This window comes from Raphanus sativus, unplaced genomic scaffold (genome assembly GCF_000801105.2).
Source record: "Raphanus sativus cultivar WK10039 unplaced genomic scaffold, ASM80110v3 Scaffold1214, whole genome shotgun sequence".
NCBI classification, from domain to species: domain Eukaryota; kingdom Viridiplantae; phylum Streptophyta; class Magnoliopsida; order Brassicales; family Brassicaceae; genus Raphanus; species Raphanus sativus.
Window position 1 is genome coordinate 1 of NW_026616527.1, and position 24,090 is coordinate 24,090.

At 32.5% G+C, this 24,090-nt stretch overlaps 4 protein-coding genes across 4 annotated transcripts; all 4 read left to right on the forward strand.

Moving 5' to 3' along the window:
- The first annotated feature begins 2,286 nt into the window (after positions 1 to 2,286).
- On the forward strand, positions 2,287 to 5,118 carry LOC130494258 (protein COBRA-like). The gene is made up of 7 exons (XM_056998472.1): positions 2,287 to 2,595; positions 2,987 to 3,066; positions 3,159 to 3,285; positions 3,383 to 3,712; positions 3,923 to 4,082; positions 4,170 to 4,453; positions 4,541 to 5,118. The coding sequence occupies exons 1-7, from the start codon at positions 2,493 to 2,495 to the stop codon at positions 4,831 to 4,833; spliced, it is 1,377 nt and encodes a 458-aa protein (XP_056854452.1). The 5' UTR covers positions 2,287 to 2,492; the 3' UTR covers positions 4,834 to 5,118.
- Positions 5,119 to 9,145: 4,027 nt separating this feature from the next.
- LOC108825770 (agamous-like MADS-box protein AGL8) lies at positions 9,146 to 15,614 on the forward strand. The gene is made up of 8 exons (XM_056998469.1): positions 9,146 to 9,420; positions 10,308 to 10,386; positions 10,502 to 10,566; positions 10,837 to 10,936; positions 11,025 to 11,066; positions 11,191 to 11,232; positions 15,062 to 15,165; positions 15,282 to 15,614. The coding sequence occupies exons 1-8, from the start codon at positions 9,236 to 9,238 to the stop codon at positions 15,388 to 15,390; spliced, it is 726 nt and encodes a 241-aa protein (XP_056854449.1). The 5' UTR covers positions 9,146 to 9,235; the 3' UTR covers positions 15,391 to 15,614.
- Positions 15,615 to 17,265: 1,651 nt separating this feature from the next.
- Positions 17,266 to 20,995, forward strand: LOC130503900 (G-type lectin S-receptor-like serine/threonine-protein kinase RLK1). The gene is made up of 2 exons (XM_056998470.1): positions 17,266 to 17,778; positions 18,959 to 20,995. Exons 1-2 carry the CDS (start codon positions 17,266 to 17,268, stop codon positions 20,909 to 20,911), a joined length of 2,466 nt encoding a protein of 821 aa, XP_056854450.1. The 3' UTR covers positions 20,912 to 20,995.
- A 40-nt stretch (positions 20,996 to 21,035) lies between these two features.
- LOC130503901 (G-type lectin S-receptor-like serine/threonine-protein kinase RLK1) lies at positions 21,036 to 23,363 on the forward strand. The gene is made up of 2 exons (XM_056998471.1): positions 21,036 to 21,623; positions 22,249 to 23,363. The coding sequence occupies exons 1-2, from the start codon at positions 21,111 to 21,113 to the stop codon at positions 23,137 to 23,139; spliced, it is 1,404 nt and encodes a 467-aa protein (XP_056854451.1). The 5' UTR covers positions 21,036 to 21,110; the 3' UTR covers positions 23,140 to 23,363.
- The last annotated feature ends 727 nt before the right edge of the window (positions 23,364 to 24,090 follow it).

Sequence of the window (24,090 nt, forward strand, 5' to 3'; positions counted from 1 at the left end):
ATGGCATATTCGTCAGCAAAATTAGCTGACGTTACATCCACACGAACAAAAATAGATGATATGGCAAGTGATGTGGCGACTGGTGTATGATTTTGCTAAAAAATTATAAGTTAGGTATGTTTTGACACGATCATATAAATTCAGGTATGTTTTAGCACAGCCATATAAGTCGGGTATGAATTGAACATATCGCGATATGTTGGGTATAAAATGGCCATTTTCCCGTTGATAGTGTCGGCAATAACTTTTATTTTTCCGCGTAAAAAGGTGCCAATAAACAAATTAATTAACGAGAACTAGTGAATCATACTTTACTACAAAAAAATATAAATAAGGAAGACTTGGTAACGTACGTGATAATATGAATTTAATAACATGGAGTGTCATCGTCTCACATATTGACAAAGATTCTTTACTAACCCTCTATTTTTTTATACAACGAATGACTAATTTCGATATCGTAAGGTCCTTTAATTAACGTGAAGATCATGTTGGAGAAAAATATGTGTAATGGTCAATTGTGTATCGTCGTTAGAATCGGCCACCGAAAAAGAAAATATCTATGGCTAGAATCATTTGATTTGTAATCTCTAAAATGATATCATGTTGTTTGTTAGGAGAACATACGTTTTATTAAAATGACAATATTTCGATAATAATTCTGAAAAAAAAAGTTCAATAATATCAACTCGCACTATTTTAATCTATCTAAGCATAATTTCTTAGTAAATGGAAAATATTTTTGGCAGTATGAATTTTTGTGAATATAACTAATCTAGTAAACACTAAACACCTATAATCATCGCTTTACAAATTAGTTTCTCCCGTTTGGCAATTACAAATAAAATTTTAAATTTTGGACAAAAAAGGAAAGCACGAGTAAATTATATGATCCAAAATAATTAAATAGTCGAAAACATATTTCATGTTTTTTTTTGTTCTCCACCGACAGCCTAAACATTGTCAGTGGCCCACGATCCCTCCTCCTAAAGCTGTCGATTTCGATAATATCTTCTGGTATTAAACTAACTTCCAACAATTACATAAAAGCCCTTTATCATCTATGAAACAAACCTTCGCATAACTTCTTCTTTTCTGTTAAGAATTTTGAACCAAGTAATTCAAATTATTTATTTAAGTTAAACTTAATTTTGATCTAGTTTTTATTGCTTTGAACGTTTTTTTTGTTTATACTTACATGTAAATATACTTTTAGAACTAATGATATCTTTTCAAGTAAAAAAAATTCATATTATAGCAAAGTTTAACCACACCATAAAACTAAAAAAAAATAATTTTCTAAGCTTTAGCCTTAGACTTTAAAATACTGACTGGATTTTTTTTTTGTGAAAAAGGTAACGGCAAAAGGAAAATAACTAGGGATGGCAATCAAGGACCTGGACCGCGGGCCTGGCCCGTAAAGACTTGCTGCGGGGCGGGATTGGGCCTACATTTGATAAACCCGCAAAATTGCGGGCCTCGCGGGACGGGCTCAAAGCGGGACGGGTTCAAAGCGGGATGGGCTCAAAGCGGGACGGGCCGAAAGCGGGATGGGTTAAACCGCGGGATTTTGAAGCTTTGAGAGAGAGAGAGAGAGAGAGAGAGAGAGAGAGAGAGAGAGAGAGAGAGAGAGAGAGAGAGAGAGAGAGAGAGAGAGAGAGAGAGAGAGAGAGAAGAGATTAGACATTATGGAGCTCCGTTGATGGTGGTTTCAGGGTCGATGATGCTTCCGGTCTCCCAAACATCTCTGATCTGCATTGGTGGAGCTTCTTCAAGCCATCATAAATAATAATAAAAACATTTGTTTTGTACAAGCTTAATGTATTGATCTTGTAAGATTATGCTCGATCATGTGTAAGCTCAAACTCAATTATTGTCTATGTTTGTTTGTGCATGTAGAAACAAGCAATGTAATATTCAATGTCCCGCGGAACGGCCCGCGAAGACCTACATATTTCGCGGTACGGGATTGGGCAGCTAGTTTGAGGACCGCATCCCGCGCGGGACAGGCCCGCCGTGTACCGCCAGAAACCGAACCCGCAGCGGTTTGGGACGGGATGGGACGGGAGAGCCCAATTGCCATCTCTAAAAATAACCATTGTCCTAATTAACCATTTGAAGTCATTTACTACAAATGATAGAAGGGTAAAAAGGTAAAAGGAGAAAAAACTAATGTCCTAATCAGAAATTATTTGGTCATTTACTACATGATAGAAGGGTAGAAGCGTCAAATCACTATTCTCGGCTCAAAGATACAAAAGATAAAACAGCCACTAGCCAGCCAGATCACCTATCCTTCAGTGCTTCTCCTCTTCGTATTTTCTAAAGCTGAAACATCTTGCTACTCTCTCTCTATAAGTCCACCTCTCCTTCAAGCAAAGCATCTTCCTCTAAGATTGTCTGGTCTTAAATTCAACCAGGCCCATCTAAGGGATCTGGAACAATCTTTGTCTCTGGTACTTGTCTGATCAACAGAGCAATAACAAAAAAAAATGGATTCCTCTGTCTCCAGATCCACCTCTGTAGTCTCGAATTTGAGTTTCTTGGCTGTGTTGATCGTCTTCTTGATTTCTTCCTCTTCTCTTACTTCAACAGGTGAGACTCCTTATTATCTCTGTGACAATTGTGTATTAATCTGCTTTTTCTACTCTGTTCTTCATCAATATTTATATCTTTGTTCAGTTAGTGAAACAAAGTGTTTTTGCAAAGCTCAGATCCTAAGATTAAGACTTCAATTTCCATATTAGTAATTCCTATGTTTCCTTTAGTAAATCAGTCAATTCTGTTTATAACAGGAAAGAAAAACAAAGCTTCAAGTTTCTCTGATCTAAAAATAGAAAAATTCTGAAAAAGTACAAAACCTGATGCATGCTTTTTGTCAGTTATACAGACAGTTTGGTCTCTGTCTGGTTTCTACAAACTAATAGAAATGAGCAGAGTTCTGACCTTTTTTTTTATATAATTCTTTTAAAAAATCTATTTGCAGAAGCATATGATGCGCTTGATCCAGAAGGTAACATTACAATGAAATGGGATGTCATGAGCTGGACTCCTGATGGCTATGTTGTAAGTTCAAGAACCATTAAAAAAAAAAAAAACTGGCTCTGTTTTATCGGTTTGGATTCATTAAACCGTTTGTTTGGTTTGGATTGGTCTAGGCCGTGGTTACCATGTTCAACTTCCAGAAATACAGACACATTCCATCTCCTGGATGGACATTAGGTTGGAAATGGGCAAAGAAAGAAGTCATATGGAGTATGGTCGGTGCGCAAACAACCGAACAAGGTTAACTACAAATGTTTTGGTACCATTAGTCTATGTTCTGGTCACTAATTACCATATCCATTTGTGACTGACTATGTATTATTTTCTTCTTTAACAGGTGATTGTTCAAAGTACAAAGGAAACATACCACATTGTTGCAAAAAAGATCCAACGGTTGTGGATTTGCTCCCCGGGACTCCTTACAACCAGCAGATTGCTAATTGCTGCAAAGGCGGTGTACTGAACTCATGGGTTCAAGACCCTGGCAATGCTGCTAGCTCCTTCCAGATCAGTGTTGGTGCTGCTGGAACCACAAACAAAACGGTCCGCGTGCCGAGAAACTTCACTCTCATGGGCCCTGGTCCTGGCTACACTTGTGGTCCAGCTAAGGTTGTTAGACCAACCAAGTTTGTCACCACTGACACTCGCAGAACCACTCAGGCTATGAGTAAGAACCACAAATGACTCTTTTTAGGAACTCTTGGAGAAAAGATCCCTCATCGAAGGGACATGACTAATATATATTAACTTAAAACCAATTGGCGATCAGTGTAGTAATCCAAGTCTCTTATATATTATTCATGTCCCGTCGAAACTCGGAGATGTTTAGCATTGTCTGTAATCTAACAGACTGTTTTGTTTTTCTAACTTACTGCAGTGACATGGAACATTACATGCACATACTCGCAGTTCCTAGCTCAAAGAACACCAACTTGCTGCGTTTCTTTGTCTTCTTTCTACAACGAAACCATTGTTGGATGTCCAACTTGCGCTTGCGGATGCCAAAACAACAGAACAGAGTCCGGTGCCTGTCTCGAGTGAGTAAAGCATCGAACTTTGTGTCTTATTGCTCTGTTTTCAACCACAAAGTCTAAACCTTTTTCTCTGTTTTGGTAATGACACAGCCCTGATACACCGCACTTGGCTTCTGTCGTCTCACCACCGACCAAGAAAGGAACCATCTTGCCTCCACTGGTGCAATGCACGAGACACTTGTGTCCCATCAGAGTGCATTGGCACGTGAAGCAGAACTACAAAGAGTATTGGCGAGTGAAGATCACGATCACAAACTTCAACTACCGTTTAAACTACTCGCAGTGGAACATGGTGGCACAACATCCGAATTTCGACAACATCACTCAGATCTTTAGTTTCAACTACAAATCTCTCACTCCTTATGCAGGACTAAGTAAACTCCAGTCCTCTCTCTCTGTTCTTATCTTCTCTCTCTACAATGATCATAAAGATTGATTCTTTTTTGCTTCTTCTTTTGCAGATGATACGGCGATGTTGTGGGGAGTGAAGTTCTATAATGACTTCTTATCAGAAGCAGGGCCTCTTGGGAATGTGCAGTCAGAGATTCTGTTCCGTAAGGATCAAGCAACCTTCTCGTTTGAGAAAGGATGGGCTTTTCCTCGTAGGATCTACTTTAATGGAGACAACTGTGTCATGCCGCCTCCTGACACTTACCCTTTTCTCCCCAGCGGTGGTTTCCGACCAGAAGTCTCTGTCTTCGCCTCCGTGCTCCTCCCTGTTCTTCTTGTCTTCTTCTTCTTCTTCTCCGCGTGAGTTTCATATTGACGGTTTTGCCACTGACGAACGATTCTGTGTCCGGTTCGGTTAGGGTTAGGCCGTGGCTGGGTCTGTTTAAACGGTGGAGTGGTGTACACGCTATTTATGATTCTTTTGTTTCCTAAAAATGGTAATCTTTTCATAATTTTTGTATGTAATATAGCTTTCAGCTTACTTGTTTTCCTTTATTTTGTTATTAGTTTCTCTTATGTTCGTATTTGTTGGGTTCTGTACTTGTAGAATGAGAAGAAAAGATGATAATGCCAGATATTTGTTTATATATTTTATAGGATCATGTGATCCTATAGAGTTTAGTAACGAAAACTAATACCAAAATTTGATATTAATTTTTCTTTTCACACATGATTTTTTTCATTTTAAAACTAAAATCAAAATTTAAATCTTAAATATGGTAAAACCTAGAAAATTGAGTCTAAAATTTGAATCAACAACATCCTTGGGAATATTTTCAGTCCTAGATGGGCCTAATCCTTTAGAGAAAATTTGCTAACAAAAGGTACTTATAAGCCTCCAGTAGGCCCAATTTTCTCCCAGAAAGAATCCATACACAAACGGGTAAGACTCGTGTTTCTATATTGAAAAATGGTTTCAAGCAGATTAAATCTGCGGGTAGCAGATCAGTCTGCTGTTAGGATTGGTGCTAGTAAGGCCACAAGATTGTTTAGTCCGCTCCAAAACGTCTTTTTCCCTCTTGGCCTTTTTCTTCCTTGTATTGATGATTTTACTTTTAATGAAATAAACTAAATCATACTTCCAGGAAAATAACAAAATGTTTTGGGAAGATAATCTATTGGATTGAGAATCTATTGGGTGTCACAATGTTATTAAAGAAAAATAGGAAGAGATAATGGACTCGTATATATGGGACATTGATTAGTTGTGTGGCAGAGAATATAATCCAAAATAAGACAAGTAAGAAGTTGCTTTAGAAAAGTCTGTGTGCGCTGTCTATTCCGTATTTGCATCTAAACCCTAAAAATTATCAACCCTCCATAAAAGCAAACAAACCAAGAAATATTGAAGTCTATGAAGTTTTTCTTTGCATTTGAAAGGAATGAAAAAAGAATGTGAAGCTTATTTTCTTCAAAAATATGATATCATGTTTATAATAATATCACATATGTAAACCTATAGATGGAAGGTGGTAATTATGATGAAAGGCTATTAACGATGAAATAAACTTTTCTTGATATCAATATATACTGGCGCGTAGAAAATTCATTTATCGCCATACAATATGCGCACTAAATATCATGTACTGAGGGTGGTCACTGGTCACATACACACACACCAAAAAAAGAAGACAAGGCGTGATGTTAAAATGGCCTAAGTTGACATATATTCGTAAAAAAAATACAAGCTTTTAAGGATTGGTGTCTACAATTTCAAATTTCATAAAAAGATGATTTGATATAAATATTAATTATGGAAAATTTTGTGTTTATGTCCACTATATATTGGTATATAGATTTGACAAGACAATGTGCGATATAATATATTTGCTCATGAGATGTTGACTTAACATAAGGTATGAGAAGAGAAAAAGATTCAGAGTTTTGATCTAAGAGGGCGAACATATATCGTACTATGGAGAGAACCAAATTTATGTTAATAACGATTCAGAGAATGCAAATATGTTTACGTACTACCCACCCATTTAGGTGTTTAGGGATCATCAACACCCAAATGTGGTCCATTTCTTTTTGTTCATGTGGTCCCAGTTTTGGTATATACTATATAGTCTATAAGACTATAATACTTTTACATACATTTGATTTGAGCGAGTATTTATCTATGCCAATCTTAAATTTCCTCTCAGGCGGTACGAACAAAACTTAGCTTCACCCCCTAAGGTGAACCTCTACATTCACCCACCAATAGAAATTAGTTTATTAAGATTTGATATCTCTTAAAAAAGGAAACCAAGTAATAAGAATTTAATGAAATAAAATTATGTTTTTAGATAAATAAAAATAGTAGCAAGTATCAAAAAAAAATATATTCTTTTTAATATTAATAAATCCGTCAGAAAATACTAAACCCTAAACCCTAAATTCTAAACCCTAAACCTTAAATTCTAAATACTAAACCCTAAACCCTTGGGAAAAGCCTGAACCCTTGGGCAAATCCTATACCCTAAATCTTTAAATTTAAACCAAACTTTAAATCATAAACTAAATTCTAATCCCTAAACCCTAAATCATAACCTCTAATACTAAACCCTAAATCATTAATTTCAAAATGGTTTATAGTTTAGTATTAAGAATTTATGATTTAATATTTGTCAAAGAGTTTAGGGTTTAGGGTTTCGTGTTTAGAATTTAGGGTTTAATATTATGGTTTATGATTAAGGGTTTAGGGTTTAAGATTAACGATTTAGGGTATAGGATTTGCCCAAGGGTTCAGGCTTTCCCCAAAGGTTTAGGGTTTAGTATTTAGAATTTAGGGTTTAGGGTTTAATATTTTCTGACGGATTTATTAATACTAAAAAAAATATTTTTTTATAATTGCTACTATTTTTTATTTATCTAAAAACATAATTTTATTTCATTAAATTCTTATTAATTGGTTTCCTTTTTTAAAAGATATCAAATCTCAATTAACTCATTCTTATTGGTGGGTGAATGTAGAGGTTCACCTTAGGGGGTGAAGCGAAGTTTTGTTCAGGCGGTACCATATGCAGATTAATATTATTTTTTCTAAAGACGTTTTGCAGAAATGGTAATTGTTTCTGATCAGACAATAAAATACCAACGATAAAAGGAGCTAAAAAGCAAAATTTAAGTCAGCAAGTAATGCAAAAACAGTTAAAGTGATTCTTTGGATCAGTTATCAAGTCTTACATAATTTGATATCCATTCAATTAGCAATCACATTCCATTATCAAATCTTAAATAGTTTTCAATTTTCATATAAATTTATGGTGTGCATATATAATATCACGCAGAAGTCAGACATTTACTAGTCACGGGACCGACATGAATGTCTGTATGTAACTTCTAATCGGAACACGTTCCCGATTCAATAACCCCAAAAACAGTTGAATCTTCAGATAAAATTATTTGTTAATAAGATCCATCTGGTGTTTGATAAAGAAAAGAAAAAGATAAAGAAGATGACTCTAGTAATATCTCATTCATTCAAAAAAAATTGTTTTACACGTTATTCCTTCGAAAATTGGTGTGACTACAATAATGCATCACCAATTAATCACTAAAGATCTTTACATATTCTTTTTTTTTCTTTTTGAACTCTATCCATATCTTTGTGTTTTACTACTGATACCTGCAGACCTAACTATTTTTAGGAGTATAACAAAATGGTAAATAGTAGGGAGACTTTTCCTACGTTGTGAGTATCATACGTTTAAGATTCTATTTCCATATATAGTCTACTTTTCGGTCAAAAGAGAAACTGTAAATATATCAATTGAATTATTATCATATGAAAGAAGATGAAACAAATGTGCAAAATAGAGGTAATTTTCTTGTACCAACAATCAACTAAAAGATAAATTCAAGAATCCAAAGTTATAATTATTTCTATGGTGATAGTTAAGCTGGATTTACATTATTTTACGTGTGTGCCAAAATGTTGAAAAAAGTATGAGCGACACTATACTCAACGTGTTGGTAAAATAGATTTAAATGTGTGTTTCTCCATGAAAGTAAAATTTATAGTTACCAAACAAAAATTACATTTTTGGTATTTCTCTCAAAAAAATAAATCATTTATTTTTAAATTTTTTTTAAAAAGGTGGACCGTATATATAGTTTACTGGAAGAATATATAATAAATTACAGATCATTTCCTTGATACCCACTAAGATTTGAGTTCTTGATCTGTTCTGTTTTTCTTAACCTTAAAAGCAGTGGCAAGAAAAAAGACGGTACGGTACGGAAACAACGTTAGCCAAAGCGGAGGCAAAAAACTAACGAACAAGCTATTATTACTACAGAAGTAAACAGCCTATGAGAAGTCGACAATACATCATATGGTTTATTTACCAAACAGCCCTTACCTTTATTCCCACTCTGGTCTCTTCCACTCTCTTTGTTTCCACAAATATCATCGTCTATGTATTCACATCAACATACCGTATTTATACAACATCACTTATGTCACTGTTCACACGCTTACGCCACTGTAAACTCACGCGAAACCCAACAAAAGTCCAGAAAAAAAAAATAAAAAAAAACAAAAATTATAAAAAAAAAAATAAAAAAAAACAAAAATTATAAAATTTAACACAAAAGATACCCAGAGAGACATAGGAACGAAAGAGAGAGAGATATACTTTGGTTATTTCAGGGTTGTCGTTTCTCTCTCTTGTTCTTGAAGTTTTAAGGGGAGAGAGAGAGAGAGAAAAGATTGAGAGATGGGAAGGGGTAGGGTTCAGCTGAAGAGGATAGAGAACAAGATCAATAGGCAAGTTACTTTCTCCAAGAGAAGATCTGGTTTGCTCAAGAAAGCTCATGAGATCTCTGTTCTCTGCGATGCTGAGGTTGCTCTCGTTGTCTTCTCTTCCAAAGGCAAACTCTTCGAATATTCCACTGACTCTAGGTAACTATTATCTTCTGGTTTCATTCATAAACCATATATTAATTATATTATATATTCACATCGATCTTATCCATCTGCTTTCTTGATTTTTTTTAGCAAGATTTGTTTTATAATCGTACGTCTCAATCTAGATCCAAATCTTGTCTCTTTGTGTTGCAAATCAACTGTAGATTTGTTTGTTCCCTAAGAAGAGGCTCGAGAAATTAGGGTTTTTTTGGGGATTTTACGTACGGACGCATGAAAAAGCTGTTGATGTTTATTTTTCCTAGCTTTACCCAATTGAAAATAGCATAAAATTATGATACTTAGTACACAGACTCACGATTTGATTGCTCCTTTTGATGTACGCAAGGACGTGCACACAGACACGTACGATGATATATATATGTATACAACTTGTATAATAGTTAATTAGTAACAAACATTCGAACGCAAAGAAAGGTTTATTTGAAACAATGGAATAAGCATTTACAAGGATGTGCTATAATCCAGTGGATAATAACATAACGCTCAACATATATGTAAGTTCGTACTGATATAAATGCATTTTTTGAGTGTTTACATATACCTTTTTGAATTAAAGTGTACATATTTTGTTTGTACGATCATATACATATATATCATACCGTTTGCTTAGATAACCGAGTCAGGAGGGAAACGTATGTTTTCTATCATGTTCTGTGGACTCATCAAAAACCAGGTTTTATATACATTTTGTGGTTATATGCTAACTTTTAGCGATCCTTTGTCAGAATACCAAACAATGTAAGCTTTTGTCTAACACTGAGAGAAATTAATGTTACATATTTCAACGCGTGTGAAATCTAGTCTGATATACATGGATCAAATTACTGAAGTATATTTTGTTTTATTTTTCTGAAATATAGCATGGAAAGGATACTTGAACGCTACGATCGCTATTTATATTCAGACAAACAACTTGTTGGCCGAGACATTTCGCAGAGTGTAAGTTTTAAGCTTTGTTTTTCTTCTAGATGTTTATGTTTATAAGTCTTACTCAGTTATGTATATTTGTTCTAGTAACTAGCTAGTGAGTATCATATACCAATAAATGTTGTAGGAAAATTGGGTTCTAGAGCATGCTAAGCTCAAGGCAAGAGTTGAGGTACTTGAGAAGAATAAAAGGTATATTATAACTACATATGTAGTACCATATCGTCTTCAAGTTCATAATATCAAATTAAGATAACAAAGCAATACATGTTCTTTAATCAAATCGCAATTAAACTTGCACTTCTAATGTATTCAACTTGCATCCTATAGTCGTAAGAAATCCTAATACATAACACATAAGTTAAGGGGGAACTTGCTATTTGTGTCTTGGATCCCCAAAATTAATGTTCATTACAAGCACATTGGTTACATTATCAGTAATCAGATAATTGAAATGTGCAGGAATTTTATGGGGGAAGATCTTGATTCCTTGAGCCTAAAGGAGCTTCAAAGCTTGGAGCATCAGCTCGACGCTGCTATCAAGAGCATTAGGTCAAGAAAGGTAATATGAGAACGTTAACGCATTTACATGAATTGAATCTGAGCTGAAAGCTGTGATACTTTGTTAACGGAATTGGTAATATTTGCAGAACCAAGCTATGTTCGAATCCATATCAGCGCTCCAGAAGAAGGTAAAGTGTCTCAATTAGTTACATCATCAAAACAATTCATTTTATATATTACTTGCTTATTTTATTTGTTTTCCACAAAAAGGAATAATAATAAAAAATACTTTATTTTATTTCAATGAATCAGGATAAGGCATTGCAAGATCATAATAATACGCTTCTCAAAAAGGTAGTACAATCTTTTCAGCTAAATGATTAAATCTAATCTATTAATCTAGAATCTTATTTTTATCAATTTTTGTTAAGTCATAGTAGAACCACTTAATTAATTAATAAATATAACATATTTGATTATTTATATTATATCTTAATAACAAATAAATATATTAATAATAAATTAATTTTAACTATATATTTGAGTTTTACTTTTAGTTATAACAAAATCTATTAAAATCTAACAAAATCCTACCAAAATTTTGAATGGTTTTATAAATACTACATCACTTAATTTCTTAACTAATAATCTAATATTATTATAATTAAATGTTGATTAAAAAATTATCATAAAAAATAAAATAAATATCATTTGCTATGGTTATAACTATAGTCTATATTATATTAAAATAGAGGTGTCCTATGGATTAAATATGAAAATTATATTAAATTGATAGATTTACTTATTTTTTAATTTTTTTCATTTAAATAAATTATTTCGTTAAAACGGATTAAATTTGTAAACTACGTTATATTTTATGAAAAAATAAATTATTAACATATGTTAAACTTTTATATCAACAACTATATATTATTATTTTATTTATTTTGAAACTCACGCCAATATTTATCTAAAATGATTGTATACAAAATAAAATAGTAAATAACTAACATTTAGTTCATGTATTATTTACAAAATATGCTACTAGAAAAAATTGAAAATCTAATAATGAATTCACGACATTAATGCCAAATTAATTTTAAATATAAATTTATTATTTATTTTAATTATAAAATAACTGTTGAGAAAAATATAAAACAAGTTTTACCAAAAATTCAAATACATTAATATAAAATAATGAATTAGTTTAGTAACAAAAAAAATTCAAAAATTATAATTTTCCAAACTTAAACATAGTCGTGTAGTTTTCCAAATATCTCTTGACCAATTATACACAATTTTAAAAATAAATATTAAAAACTCAAAATAATAATATTTCAAAATTTTCACACAAATAATATGTTGTAAGAATCAAAAGTAATATAGTATTTTGAAATATTAATTTAATAATAAAAACTCAGAAAACTTAATACCATAACATCCAAAAATATTCTATACTGATAAGATTTATTAAAATAATATAACAAATACTACTATGTATACAATTTACTAAATTAATAGTATATATATTATTTAAATATAAAAATGTATTTACTTATAAAATCTCGCAAATACTAAAATGATAGATGTTCAAGTATATTTTCGTAAACACAACATGAAATAAAAATTGTCATAAAGGAAATTTCATTTATGGTATACTAAATAAATTTTAACACTTATTGTGTACAAGCTATAGACATTAAAAAGCTACATTAAAGGAGATTTTTTATTTGATTGTTTTAGATTGTAAATTTAATGTACGAGAATTGAAAATATATGGATAAGTAGAAAAAAAAATAAGAAAGTAAAGTGAATAAAATAAATTGCTCCATACTAATAATGACGAATAAGAGCTTAAGAAATAAGATTATAGAATTATACAATATATAACACTAAATTTAAATTATATATGTAAAATATTTATGCTGATCAAATTTATAATAATCAAAGTTATCTATTTATAAAATGATAAGATATATGCACGTATGTGCGAGTCAAATTCTATTTGAATTAAAACGGATTAAAAATTAAAACAATTTACAATATTATGTTATATCAGTAACTCTCCAAATTTTACATCTAAATATTATTTTAACTATAATTATAACTTGAATATATATGAACATATGTCTGTAAAGATTAATCTACTATATAGTTCTCTACAACTTTTATCTTACTAATATGCTAGCAATAGAAGTGGTTATATTTATTTATTTATTAGTAGTGTTTTACCCTTTTACAATAAGAAAGTGATTAATTTTATTAATGTTTCTACAACTTTTATCTCAGTATTATAAAAATATCAGCAATAAAGATACTGATATATACAACAAGTAGAATTGTATTGTATGTTAGCACTTAGTAGTGCTTACAATACATTTTTTTTAAATGGTTACTAATATGCTAGCAATAGAAGTGGTTATATTTATTTATTTATTAGTAGTGTTTTACCCTTTTACAATAAGAAAGTGATTATTTATTTTTATTAATGTTTCTAATAATAACAATGTTGAAAATATATAAAGGCATTAACAGTACAGTCGTTTGTACTTTTTGATACAGCCAAACTAAAGCCGATTAGTTGTAAAACTATCATGCAGTTTGGTCGATTAATTGACCTAATATTTAGAACCTCGATAAAACATACAAATATATATTGCTTTTATTAACTTTTGGGTATCATATATAACTATACGTGTATTTTGTACTTGTAAACTTCAGTGGCTATGTTTATACCTGTATAGAACATATAATACTAACTAGATGATAACCCGCGCCTTGCGCGGAGTGAACTTTTTTAAAATATGTTGTATCTAAATAAATAATACTTTTTTTTTGTTATCAATAATTTTTTTTTACATTTGATTAGGGATGACATGTGGATAGGTATCATTTGGTTTGGTTAGGTTCGGTTTGAATCTTTGTAAATTTGGTTTAAATCTTTATATGTTCAGTTTGGTCTTAGATTCAGATAACCCATTTAATTTTTTAAAAACTCAAAGTTCATATATACTTTAAATTTCTCAAAACATAAAAATAAAAATAATATGCTACATATAAATTTGAATAATGTATACCAAAATACTTAAATTTAACATAAAAATTGGTTTAACTTAAATATTTGGATAGAAAATGAATAGATATTTTCAGTATTTTGGTATTTTGAGTAATGTTTAGTTATTTTAAATATATAATTTTTACTATTTTTATATATTTCTAAATATTTTGGACAATTTAAAAACATCTTAAGTATTTTGTATATTTCTTTTAGATATTAATTTTTTAAATAATATATTTAAGTATATAAATTTGGTTCGAATATACTCGGATACCCAAAATATTTTGGTCCGAATCGGGTTCGTTTCTGGTTTTTAGATACCAAAATTTTAAACATGTTCAGATATCTAACCAAATTGATTAAAGTTCTATACTATTTTCTAGATTGGATTTGGTTCGGTTATTTGGATTCGGATTTTTTTCCCAACCATATATTTTTTATTGTAACCAAATTTTAAATGAAAGTGACGATGGTTCATACTGATTTTGGGTATGCAACAATTTTTAAACCAAAACACTTTTTTTATGTACGTGATTTATTTAGTTAATCATTAAAAATATTCAAGACCCATTAAAAATGATAGGCTGAACTGAAAAAAAGTTACCATTGATCACAAAATTTTCAATGTGAGGCTTGTACCATTTTTAGTAATTTATAATCGTTTTAAAAAATTCGAAATACAACATATAAGAAAAAATATAATTTTTTATTATATACTTAATGTGATTGTTTAATTTATTTTAACAAATAAAATTAAACGAAAAGTATAGAGGATAAAAAATTATTATCAAATCTTTATTATTCATAATCATTAATGGTGATATATATGTCAATCATATTAAGAAGTTCCGTAGTTTTTATTTAAGGAAACAGTAGAGAATATTCTTTTGTATATTAATAATTGATTTAATAGTTATTTAATAAAAACTATAATATATGTGTAGATGGACCAACTTATTTCTCTAACAATCTTCAGAATAATTTTCATGATGATACGTGGCTACCAAACAATGTTGTAATGTTCGAGGATTAATATATAGGGGATTATATACTAATAAATATGAACCAAAACATACAATTCGTACATCTGTGTTATTAAACAACGACAAATTATGATAATGATAGATTAAGGAGAGGGAGAAGAACACGGGTCAGCACGAAGGACAATTAATCCAATGCTCCAACAATTCTTCAGTTCTTCAGCCCCAGTACTGCGTAACATCCTCCAGGTTTCCTCTCTCTCCCTTTCTCGGTAGCATTCTTAATTACATGTAGAGTATGATTAATTGTGTAATATACATCTCTAGCTATGAAAGATTCTGATTCATTAACTATTAATGGGCAGAGATGGTCTTGTGGAGAGAGTTGGGGGAGAGAACGGAGGTGCATCGTCATTGATTGAACCAAACTCTCTTCTTCCAGCTTGGATGTTACGTCCTACTACGAATGAGTAAAATTATCTAAGTATGATAACATCATCAATGCTTAATATTTTCATAATATATATCAGCATTTTTGGTGACCTTACTCTTCATTAATACTGATATATGTAATGACGGAATTACAATGTCAAGAACGTACGTACTCTATCACTGGATTCACTGCGTCTTAAGGACAAAGGTTCATGATATCGTTGTGATGATTTCTGATGAATGATGTATTGATACTTTTCCTTTTACTGTGGCATAGATGCGTGAAATCAATTTATCAATGTCCTATTATTCGCAAATGTGCTCTATAGGTTTATGAATTTACAAAAGTTTTGTGTTCAATTTTCTCAAACTTACTTGATTGTAAATCAACTCACCATGGTGCCCTTTAAAGTTGTCATGTCATGGTACCGCGTGGCACAAATGATTATTATGATATTTTAGAAAAAGGAAAAGGTTGTACAAATAAATAGAAAACGACCAAACTTTAGCGCATATATATATATATTTTTATATATTTTGATTTAGCGTTGCCCATAAAACTATCAAAGAATGATTGATAATAACGGTGGTTGTAGAATTTTACTATCAATCCCCATAATTTTTTCCAAGTTTAGAACTAAAATATACTTCATCCGTTTTATAAACAATGTCACTTAGATACTTTTCATACATACTAAAAATGGTTGAAATGTATTTTTGTTTTTATTTATTTTATTTGTTTAACCAATATTATTTTAGATAAATAAATTTATTTACAAAATCAATATATTTTGTAATTAATATTGAACTAAAAATAAATATAAATTACATTAAAATTGTAGAATGATATTTTTTTGAAAACAAAAATTAAAATGACACTTATTTAAAAACATAAAACTATAACATTAATGGTCAAACCTGGTTTGGTAAAAATTCAATATTTTTTAAATATATAAATTTATTTTCATGTCTCGACTTCGACTAGACCACATCCATGAAGATTACATTTCCAGTTGAACCAACCAAACTCAATTATAAAACATAAATATTAGTCTGAGCTTCAAATTCAAAATTTTCAATGCATTGAAAAAAGAAAATAATTATCATTTTGTCATCCTAAGAGCATCATTATTGGAGTGACTTGGGGAAGTCCCTCCGTTAAAGGACTTAAGCTTTTTTTTTTTTCTTTTTTGTTTGGTCGGGAAACGGTTAAGGGATGTCCTTTAATTAAGGGATTTTCCCTTCTCTTTCTTTCTCGGTCTCTGCGTTTCGTGGTCTCTCTTCCCTTAAGGGACTCCCCAAGTCACTCCAATAAAGATGGTCTAAGGCCAAACGAAAGGAAAGAAAAGTCTTTCACGTTCAAGACTCAGAAATGTCTTATCACAATAAACATACGACCATACTTGTACTCTATCATACACGCTGCAGGACCATAGACCACATACACAGTTGATTGGAGAAAAAGCCGTCTATCAGCACATGTAATTGGAGCGGCCGAAAAGAGTCCAAATTAAAATATAAAAGAAAAACTATGAATTTTTAAAAATAAATATATAAATTATAATATAAATTTTTAATTTTTAAAAAATATTACTAAATTTAAAACTGATAATTTCAAAAACGATATCAAATATATATAAAAAAAACTATAAATTTTTAAAACTATTCTATTACATGTTAAATATATCATTAATATTTTTTGAAAATGGTCCATAAATAACTCGAGACGGTCCTGATTGGAGGACAAGACTATTGACTCTTTAAAATATATTCATTGACTTAGAGAAATAAAAACATTCAGCAAGAGTCTTTAAACCTTTTCATACGTTCAGTAGTAACGAACAAATCATCTACATCTTATACTAACTATATATTTAAAAGTAAAACACATAAATCTCACATTACTCCTTAGGCAATATGGGATTACTTTCTTGGTCGATAATCAATCTTTTTCTTCTTCTGCAACTACAAACACTTGTCGTTTTGTCTCAAAACGTCATCAACGGATCCGTTCTTGTCGGAGAATCTCTCACAGCTTCAGAGTCCCGACAATTCTCTAGTTCATGGCGATCCCCCTCGGGTGACTTTGCTTTAGGGTTCCGCAAGATCAGACCAAACGATGGTTTCACTCTGTCCATATGGTTCGACAAGGTTCCTGACAAAACCATCGTCTGGCACGCACAAGCGGTCAACACAACCACCGGTCTGGTCCCTGCTGGTTCGAAGGTTACACTAACCGCAGATGGCGGTTTGGTTCTCACTGACCCTCGAGGTCAACAGCATTGGAGTTCTTCACTTCCTCCGAGTAGTAGCTCTGTTTCTCGAGGGCTCATAACCGACACCGGAGAGTTTGGTCTGTTCAGCCAAGATTCCGGCGTAGCTTTGTGGTCAAGCTTTGATCATCCTACCGACACTCTGTTGCCTACTCAGGTAAGTCCATATTCTCATTGGTAACTGCAAGAGGGAAAGGGTAGTGGTTTTACCTAGGGCTGGGCACAGATACTCGTACTTGCCCCGTAAAACCGAATACTTGCAGTGATCAAACCAAGGAACAAGTACTTCAACCCCAAAATTTACAAGTACAAACCAAGTACCAAGTCTTTTTAAAAATTTAACTACTTGATTTGTTTGTACTTGTTACTCGTTTATTTATTTGTTTAGGTAACATTGACATAAGTTTTATAGTTTCAAAATCTTAATCTTTTTAAATTTTAAATTATATGAGCCATGATTCTTTTAGTTTTGTTTATTTGTTTCGTTTCGTCTTAAAATCAAGTTTTCGACATCGTTAAATTTGATAATAAGCAAATATATCTTATTAGCAGATACAAATATCAAATATCTTTATATCTTTCAATATTTGTCTAATTACTTGTTATTCGCTATTCATTTTTAAAAATTTCTTATTATATATTTAACATATTTTGTCTTTTATTTATATTGTAACTAAAATCAGATAAATATATTAGATTCCAATAAAATTTTGATAAAAAGATTGCAAAATTCTTTGTATGAGATTATACTTTATTCTAATTATTTATAAGAAATGAGTACTTATTTATTAAGTAACAAATCGGATCAAGTAACTTGCAAGTGCTGATTTTTCTCTTGAGTGCTTGATATAGCAAATACTTGTTTTAAACAAGTCAAGTTCAAACCCAAAATATGATTACTTGAACGAGTCAAGCCAAGTACCAAACCTTCCAAAATTAGCAAGTATTTGTCTTGTGCCCATCCCTAGTTTTACCATAATTAATAAGAGTGGGTTTTCGGATTAGGTTTGATATTTTAGATTTTTGAGTAGTTTGATTTCAGGTTTTATTACACATTTAGGCATTTTAGGATTTGATTCTAGATTTTATAATACTTAGTTTTAGATATCTCAGGTGTTTTTGGTTGTTCGGATATTTTCAGATATAACCAAATATCCAGACTCTGTTTTGTATATAAAAAATCTATAACAAAATAAAATAATTTTTAGCTTTTCTTTTCATCTGAACTTTGAATCCCAACTAATGCAAAACAATACAAAACTTCAAATAACCAAATCACATTATGTCAAGGGAGGGGTAGTGGTATTAGCTCTGACTCGTTATTGTATACTATGCAGAGTATAGAGATTGGGAAGAATCTTTCATCTCGCCTGACGGAGACAAGTGTCAAGAAAGGAAAATTCAGGTTACATCTAGGTGATGACGGAAACCTTCAGCTACTCGTTCTAAACTCCAAGACGCTAGCGGAAAGAGATGTATACTTTCAGTACTTCGAAACCAACACAAAGGAGCCTAATCCTGGGACTCGATTAGTTTTCAACCAGTCAGGCTACATATATGTTCTTCTAAGCGACAACTCAACAAGAGTCGCTATCAAAGACGTTTCCGTTTCTTCTCGAGACGTTTATCTACGTGCCGTTCTACATTTCGATGGAGTTCTCGCTCAATACTCTCATTCCAAAGGGGAAGGAAGTAACGGGTGGGAGTTAGTTTTGGCTGTGCCGGAGAATATATGTCGGGTCATCAATCCCGATATATCTGTCGGGAATGTAGCTTGTGGGTTTAATAGTATCTGTAGTTTGGAAGATACACAAAGACCAAAATGTCAGTGCCCTGAGAGGTTCTCACTATTGGATGCTAGTGACGAGTATGGTGACTGCAAGGCGGATTTCGAGATGCAGACTTGTGGACCAAGTAATAACAATACTTATGAGCTTATTCGTGTTGACCGCACGAACTGGCCGTACGGGGATTACCAGATGTACAAAGACTATGATGAAGAAAGGTGCAGGAAGGCATGTCTTGACGATTGTTTTTGTGCTGCTGTTGTTTTTGGAGACGATAGAGTATGTTGGTCCAAGAAGTTTCCATTGTCTTATGGTCAGAGATCTCCTAATGGTGAAAACTATGATTCACGTAATAGCTATACACTCATTAAGGTTTTAAAAGGCGGCGTTGTCGCAGATGCTCCAAGTGCTAAAGATAGAGGGAAAGACAGGGACTGGTTAATCATTGCTTGTTCGGTTTTGCTTGGAACTTCAGCTTTTGTGAATTTCATATTCCTTGCATTGTACGGAAGGAGTAAGAAGGCGAAGAAGAAACCTAATCAAGGTGGAGATATCGGTGTAGCTACTGCAGTTGAGTTGAATCTGAGAGTCTTAACATACAGAGAGCTCTTAGCAGCTACGGGGGATTTCATGGAAGAGCTTGGAAGAGGAGCATTTGGGATAGTTTACAAGGGTTTTCTAAAACTTTGCAACGATTCTGAAGTTGCCGTGGCTGTCAAGAAACTAGACCGTGTTGCTCAAGAAAACGATAAAGAGTTCAAGAATGAGGTTAAAGTGATTGGTCAGATCCACCACAAGAACCTAGTGAGGCTAATTGGCTTCTGCAACGAAGGGCAAAGCCGAATGATTGTCTATGAGTTCATACCTCACGGTACACTAGCCGGTTTTCTCTTCAGGCGTCCGAGACCGAGCTGGGAAAATAGGAGAAGAATAGCAATTGGGATAGCTCGTGGAATCTTGTATCTACATGAAGAATGCAGCGAGCAGATCATACATTGTGACATAAAACCGCAAAACATACTCTTAGATGAGTATTACAACCCTCGAATTTCGGATTTCGGTCTAGCAAAGCTTCTGATGATGGACCAAACGCATACACTCACGAACATCCGGGGAACTAAAGGCTATGTGGCACCTGAGTGGTTCAGGAACAGTCCCATTACATCCAAAGTAGATGTCTATAGCTATGGAGTAATGCTTTTGGAAACCGTGTGCTGCAAGAAAGCAGTCGATCTTGACGATGATGTGATTCTCATTGATTGGGCATACTATTGTTTCCACAATAGGAGGTTGGATGATCTGATCCAAGACGATTTAGAGGCCCTTGACGACATGGAGACGGTAGAGAGATATGTGAAAATAGGGATATGGTGTATACAAGAAGAACCAAGAATGAGACCTAACATGAGACATATTACGCAGATGCTTGAAGGTGTGGCTCAAGTTCATGATCCTCCAAACCCTTTTCCTTATAGTAGTACCTTCTCTTCTGGTCCAGTGTAATGTGTTTGAATATAGACATTTGTATGTGGGATATTTTTCAATAAGTGGCAATAAATCAAGAGAAGACTTCTCTGACTATTCAAAGTTTGTTTCGTTGACCAAATCTTATCCCTTCTTCTACGTTTGATTGGTAACAAACATATCACCACACAAACAAACAAAAACACTCGTATCAGCTCTACATCTTTGCTTAAGCAAAATGGGTGTTGTCTCTTGTTGGATACTCCATCTTGTTCTCGTTTTGCAACTACAAGTACTTGTTGTTTTGTCTAAGAACATCATCAGCGGAACGGTTCCTGTGGGAGAATCTCTGACCGCTTCAGAGTCCCAACAATTCTCCAGTTCATGGCTTTCCCCTTCCGGTGACTTTACTTTTGGGTTCCGCAAGATCAAACCAAACAATGGTTTCACTCTCTCTATATGGTTCGACAATATTCCTGACAAGACTATTGTGTGGCATGCACAAACCGTCAACACAACCACCAGTCTTGTCCCTGATGGATCGAAGGTCACATTAACCGCAGATCATGGTCTTGTCCTTACTGACCCTGGAGGTCAGCAGCTCTGGAGTTCTTCACTTCCTCAGATTAGGAGCTCTGTTTCTCGAGGGCTGATAACAGACGGCGGAAACTTCCGTCTGTTAAGTGAACATTCAGATGTCGCTTTATGGTCTAGCTTCGCTAATCCCACCGACACTCTCTTACCTACTCAAGTAAGTCTTTATTAAGATATGAATTTTTGATATCTCTCATAGACCTCAACTGTGACATTATAAAAAAAAAAAAAAAAAAACTGTGACATCAAATTTTTGCTTACTTCTTGAGTTTGTTTTACATAATGATCTTTTTATAAGCACGTCTTGATTCTAAAATATTACTTAAATATCAATATAAAAGTATGGTATACATTTTAAAATTAGGAAATACCATTTTTAATGGATAAACAAAATTAAAGAGAAAAGAAATATCAAATTTTGAGACGATATAAACTTTAAAACGGGTTTTGTCTTAATCGTGTTTTTTTCTCTCAGTTTTTGCTCACGACGGTATGGTTTATAAACGAACTTATTACCGTAATTCATCTGATGTAAATTACTTGGTTGCATAAGGTTCTCTTCCATTCTTTGCATGCAGTGATTGGTGTTTGTGTTTGCATTTTACAAATATTTTAAAAGGAAATATGAATAAAAAAAAAATTATAAGTATGAAATTTTTATTTTAGTACGTAAACGCAAACGTAATCTCAGAGTTGACCTAAAAGTTTATGTTATTCTACTTATGTGTTATTGTTAAGTATATACATCACATTTGTACGGATGTTTGTTGATGATGATGCAGAGTATTGAAGTTAGAGGGAATCTCTCATCTCGTCGGAAAGAGACTAGCTTCCAGAAAGGAAGATTCAGACTACGTTTAGGTGATGATGGAGATCTTCAGCTTCTTACCCTCAACAGCGAGACGCTAGCAGAAACAGATGTTTACTTTTCGTACTACTCAAGTAACACCAACGATCCTCACAATCCCGGGAACAGATTGGTTTTCAACGAGACAGGCTACATGTATGTAGTAATGAGAGACAATAGAACAAGATTCTATGTCAACAAGAAAGATCCAGTACCCTCCAAAGACTTTTATCACCGTGCCGTTCTACATTTTGATGGAGTTTTCTCTCAGTACTATCATCCCAAGAGGCAAGGGCTTAATAATAGTAACAATGGATGGTCTCTGGCTTGGTCTGAACCGGAGAATATATGTGCAAAGAGGTTTGGGCCGTATCTTGATGGTAATGAGCTTGGGAATCTAGCTTGTGGGTTTAATAATATTTGCATTTTAAGAGACAACCATAGGCCAAAATGTGAATGCCCCGAGAGGTTTTTGTTGGTGGATCCAAATGACGAGTATGGTGATTGTAAACCTGATTTTGAGATGGAAACTTGTGGACCGGGGAATAACCGAACCGAAACCGCGAACCAGGATGCAAATCTTTACGAGTTTGTGACTTTGAGAATGACAAATTGGCCATCAGGGGATTACAAGAGGTACTCAAACTATGATGAAGGAAGGTGTAAAGCAACTTGTCTCAATGACTGTTTTTGTGGAGCAGTGGTGCTTGGAAGAGATAGATTTTGTTGGAAGAAGAAGAAGTTTCCATTGTCTTATGGCATTAGAGATACGAATGGTGACAGTAATACATTCGTTAAGGTTCTTAAACTTGGATCGCGATCCTGATATGCTAGAACTTCAGGACATCGTGTCTATCTCTAATGCTAAGGTTTTAAAGTTATATGTTTTTCTCTGTTGTGGAAGGCGAGAATTTTAAAGAGAATACGAATCGAGTTATATATATCAAGAACATCATCCTGACAAGTTTGAGCATAGATTTTTTTTTTTTGTCACTGAGCATAGATTATTTTGTCAGATTTCTATGAGATATGAAAGTTGTTATCTCGTAATTTAATAATGTAGTTTTGATTTCAAGATTACGTATTAACATTATGGTTTAATTACAAAATTATAACTATGCGAAATTTTAAATTCTCAATTTGACAACTAATTAAACTGCAAATGTGTGAGACTATTGTAGGATTTGTGATTATGTGATTCTAAAAAGAATTTAAAATAAATAAAAATCTAAATCAAAAGATCATAATAAGAGTATCTTGTTGTGTTTTCTTTTTTTTCAAATATGGAATATGAAAGCATAAAATCATCCTACTCGTACAAATCACATTGTCGTCTAGTAATAAACTATAATAATGCAAGATAACACGAGTTCTAGGCATATCCTAACTACTACTTTGTGTGGTTATAAAATGAAATATGCTTCATTTTTAATTACTATTTAAAAAGAGAAATATGACTTCACACCTAAGCAAGTAGAGTGTCGCTTGAAAGCATAATATCTAAAATCAGATCAAAAATAATTGAGATACCTATAGCGGTACGATTTGGCTTTAGCAAAAGAATAAAGAAAAATTATCAAAACGAAACAAAACAATACGATGTTTTAGTATAAAACAATCATTTAATTGTTTTTTAGTATAGTTTTTTTCATAATCCTAAAATTAATATTTCATTAATATAATTAAATACGTTAAACTAATATAATATTTAAAAATTATTTTAAAACGTTTTAGAAAGGGAAAATAAAAAAGTTTTTAATAAAATAAACTTTGTAAA

Coding starts and splice junctions, on each gene's coding strand:
- LOC130494258 (XM_056998472.1), top strand. CDS start 2,493: ATGGATTCCTCTGTCTCCAGATCCACCTCTGTAGTCTCGAATTTGAGT. Junction 3,713..3,922: donor CAGAACCACTCAGGCTATGA/GTAAGAACCACA, acceptor AACTTACTGCAG/TGACATGGAACATTACATGC. Junction 4,454..4,540: donor CACTCCTTATGCAGGACTAA/GTAAACTCCAGT, acceptor CTTCTTTTGCAG/ATGATACGGCGATGTTGTGG.
- LOC108825770 (XM_056998469.1), top strand. CDS start 9,236: ATGGGAAGGGGTAGGGTTCAGCTGAAGAGGATAGAGAACAAGATCAAT. Junction 9,421..10,307: donor GAATATTCCACTGACTCTAG/GTAACTATTATC, acceptor TCTGAAATATAG/CATGGAAAGGATACTTGAAC. Junction 10,567..10,836: donor GTACTTGAGAAGAATAAAAG/GTATATTATAAC, acceptor TGAAATGTGCAG/GAATTTTATGGGGGAAGATC.
- LOC130503900 (XM_056998470.1), top strand. CDS start 17,266: ATGGGATTACTTTCTTGGTCGATAATCAATCTTTTTCTTCTTCTGCAA. Junction 17,779..18,958: donor ACACTCTGTTGCCTACTCAG/GTAAGTCCATAT, acceptor TATACTATGCAG/AGTATAGAGATTGGGAAGAA.
- LOC130503901 (XM_056998471.1), top strand. CDS start 21,111: ATGGGTGTTGTCTCTTGTTGGATACTCCATCTTGTTCTCGTTTTGCAA. Junction 21,624..22,248: donor ACACTCTCTTACCTACTCAA/GTAAGTCTTTAT, acceptor ATGATGATGCAG/AGTATTGAAGTTAGAGGGAA.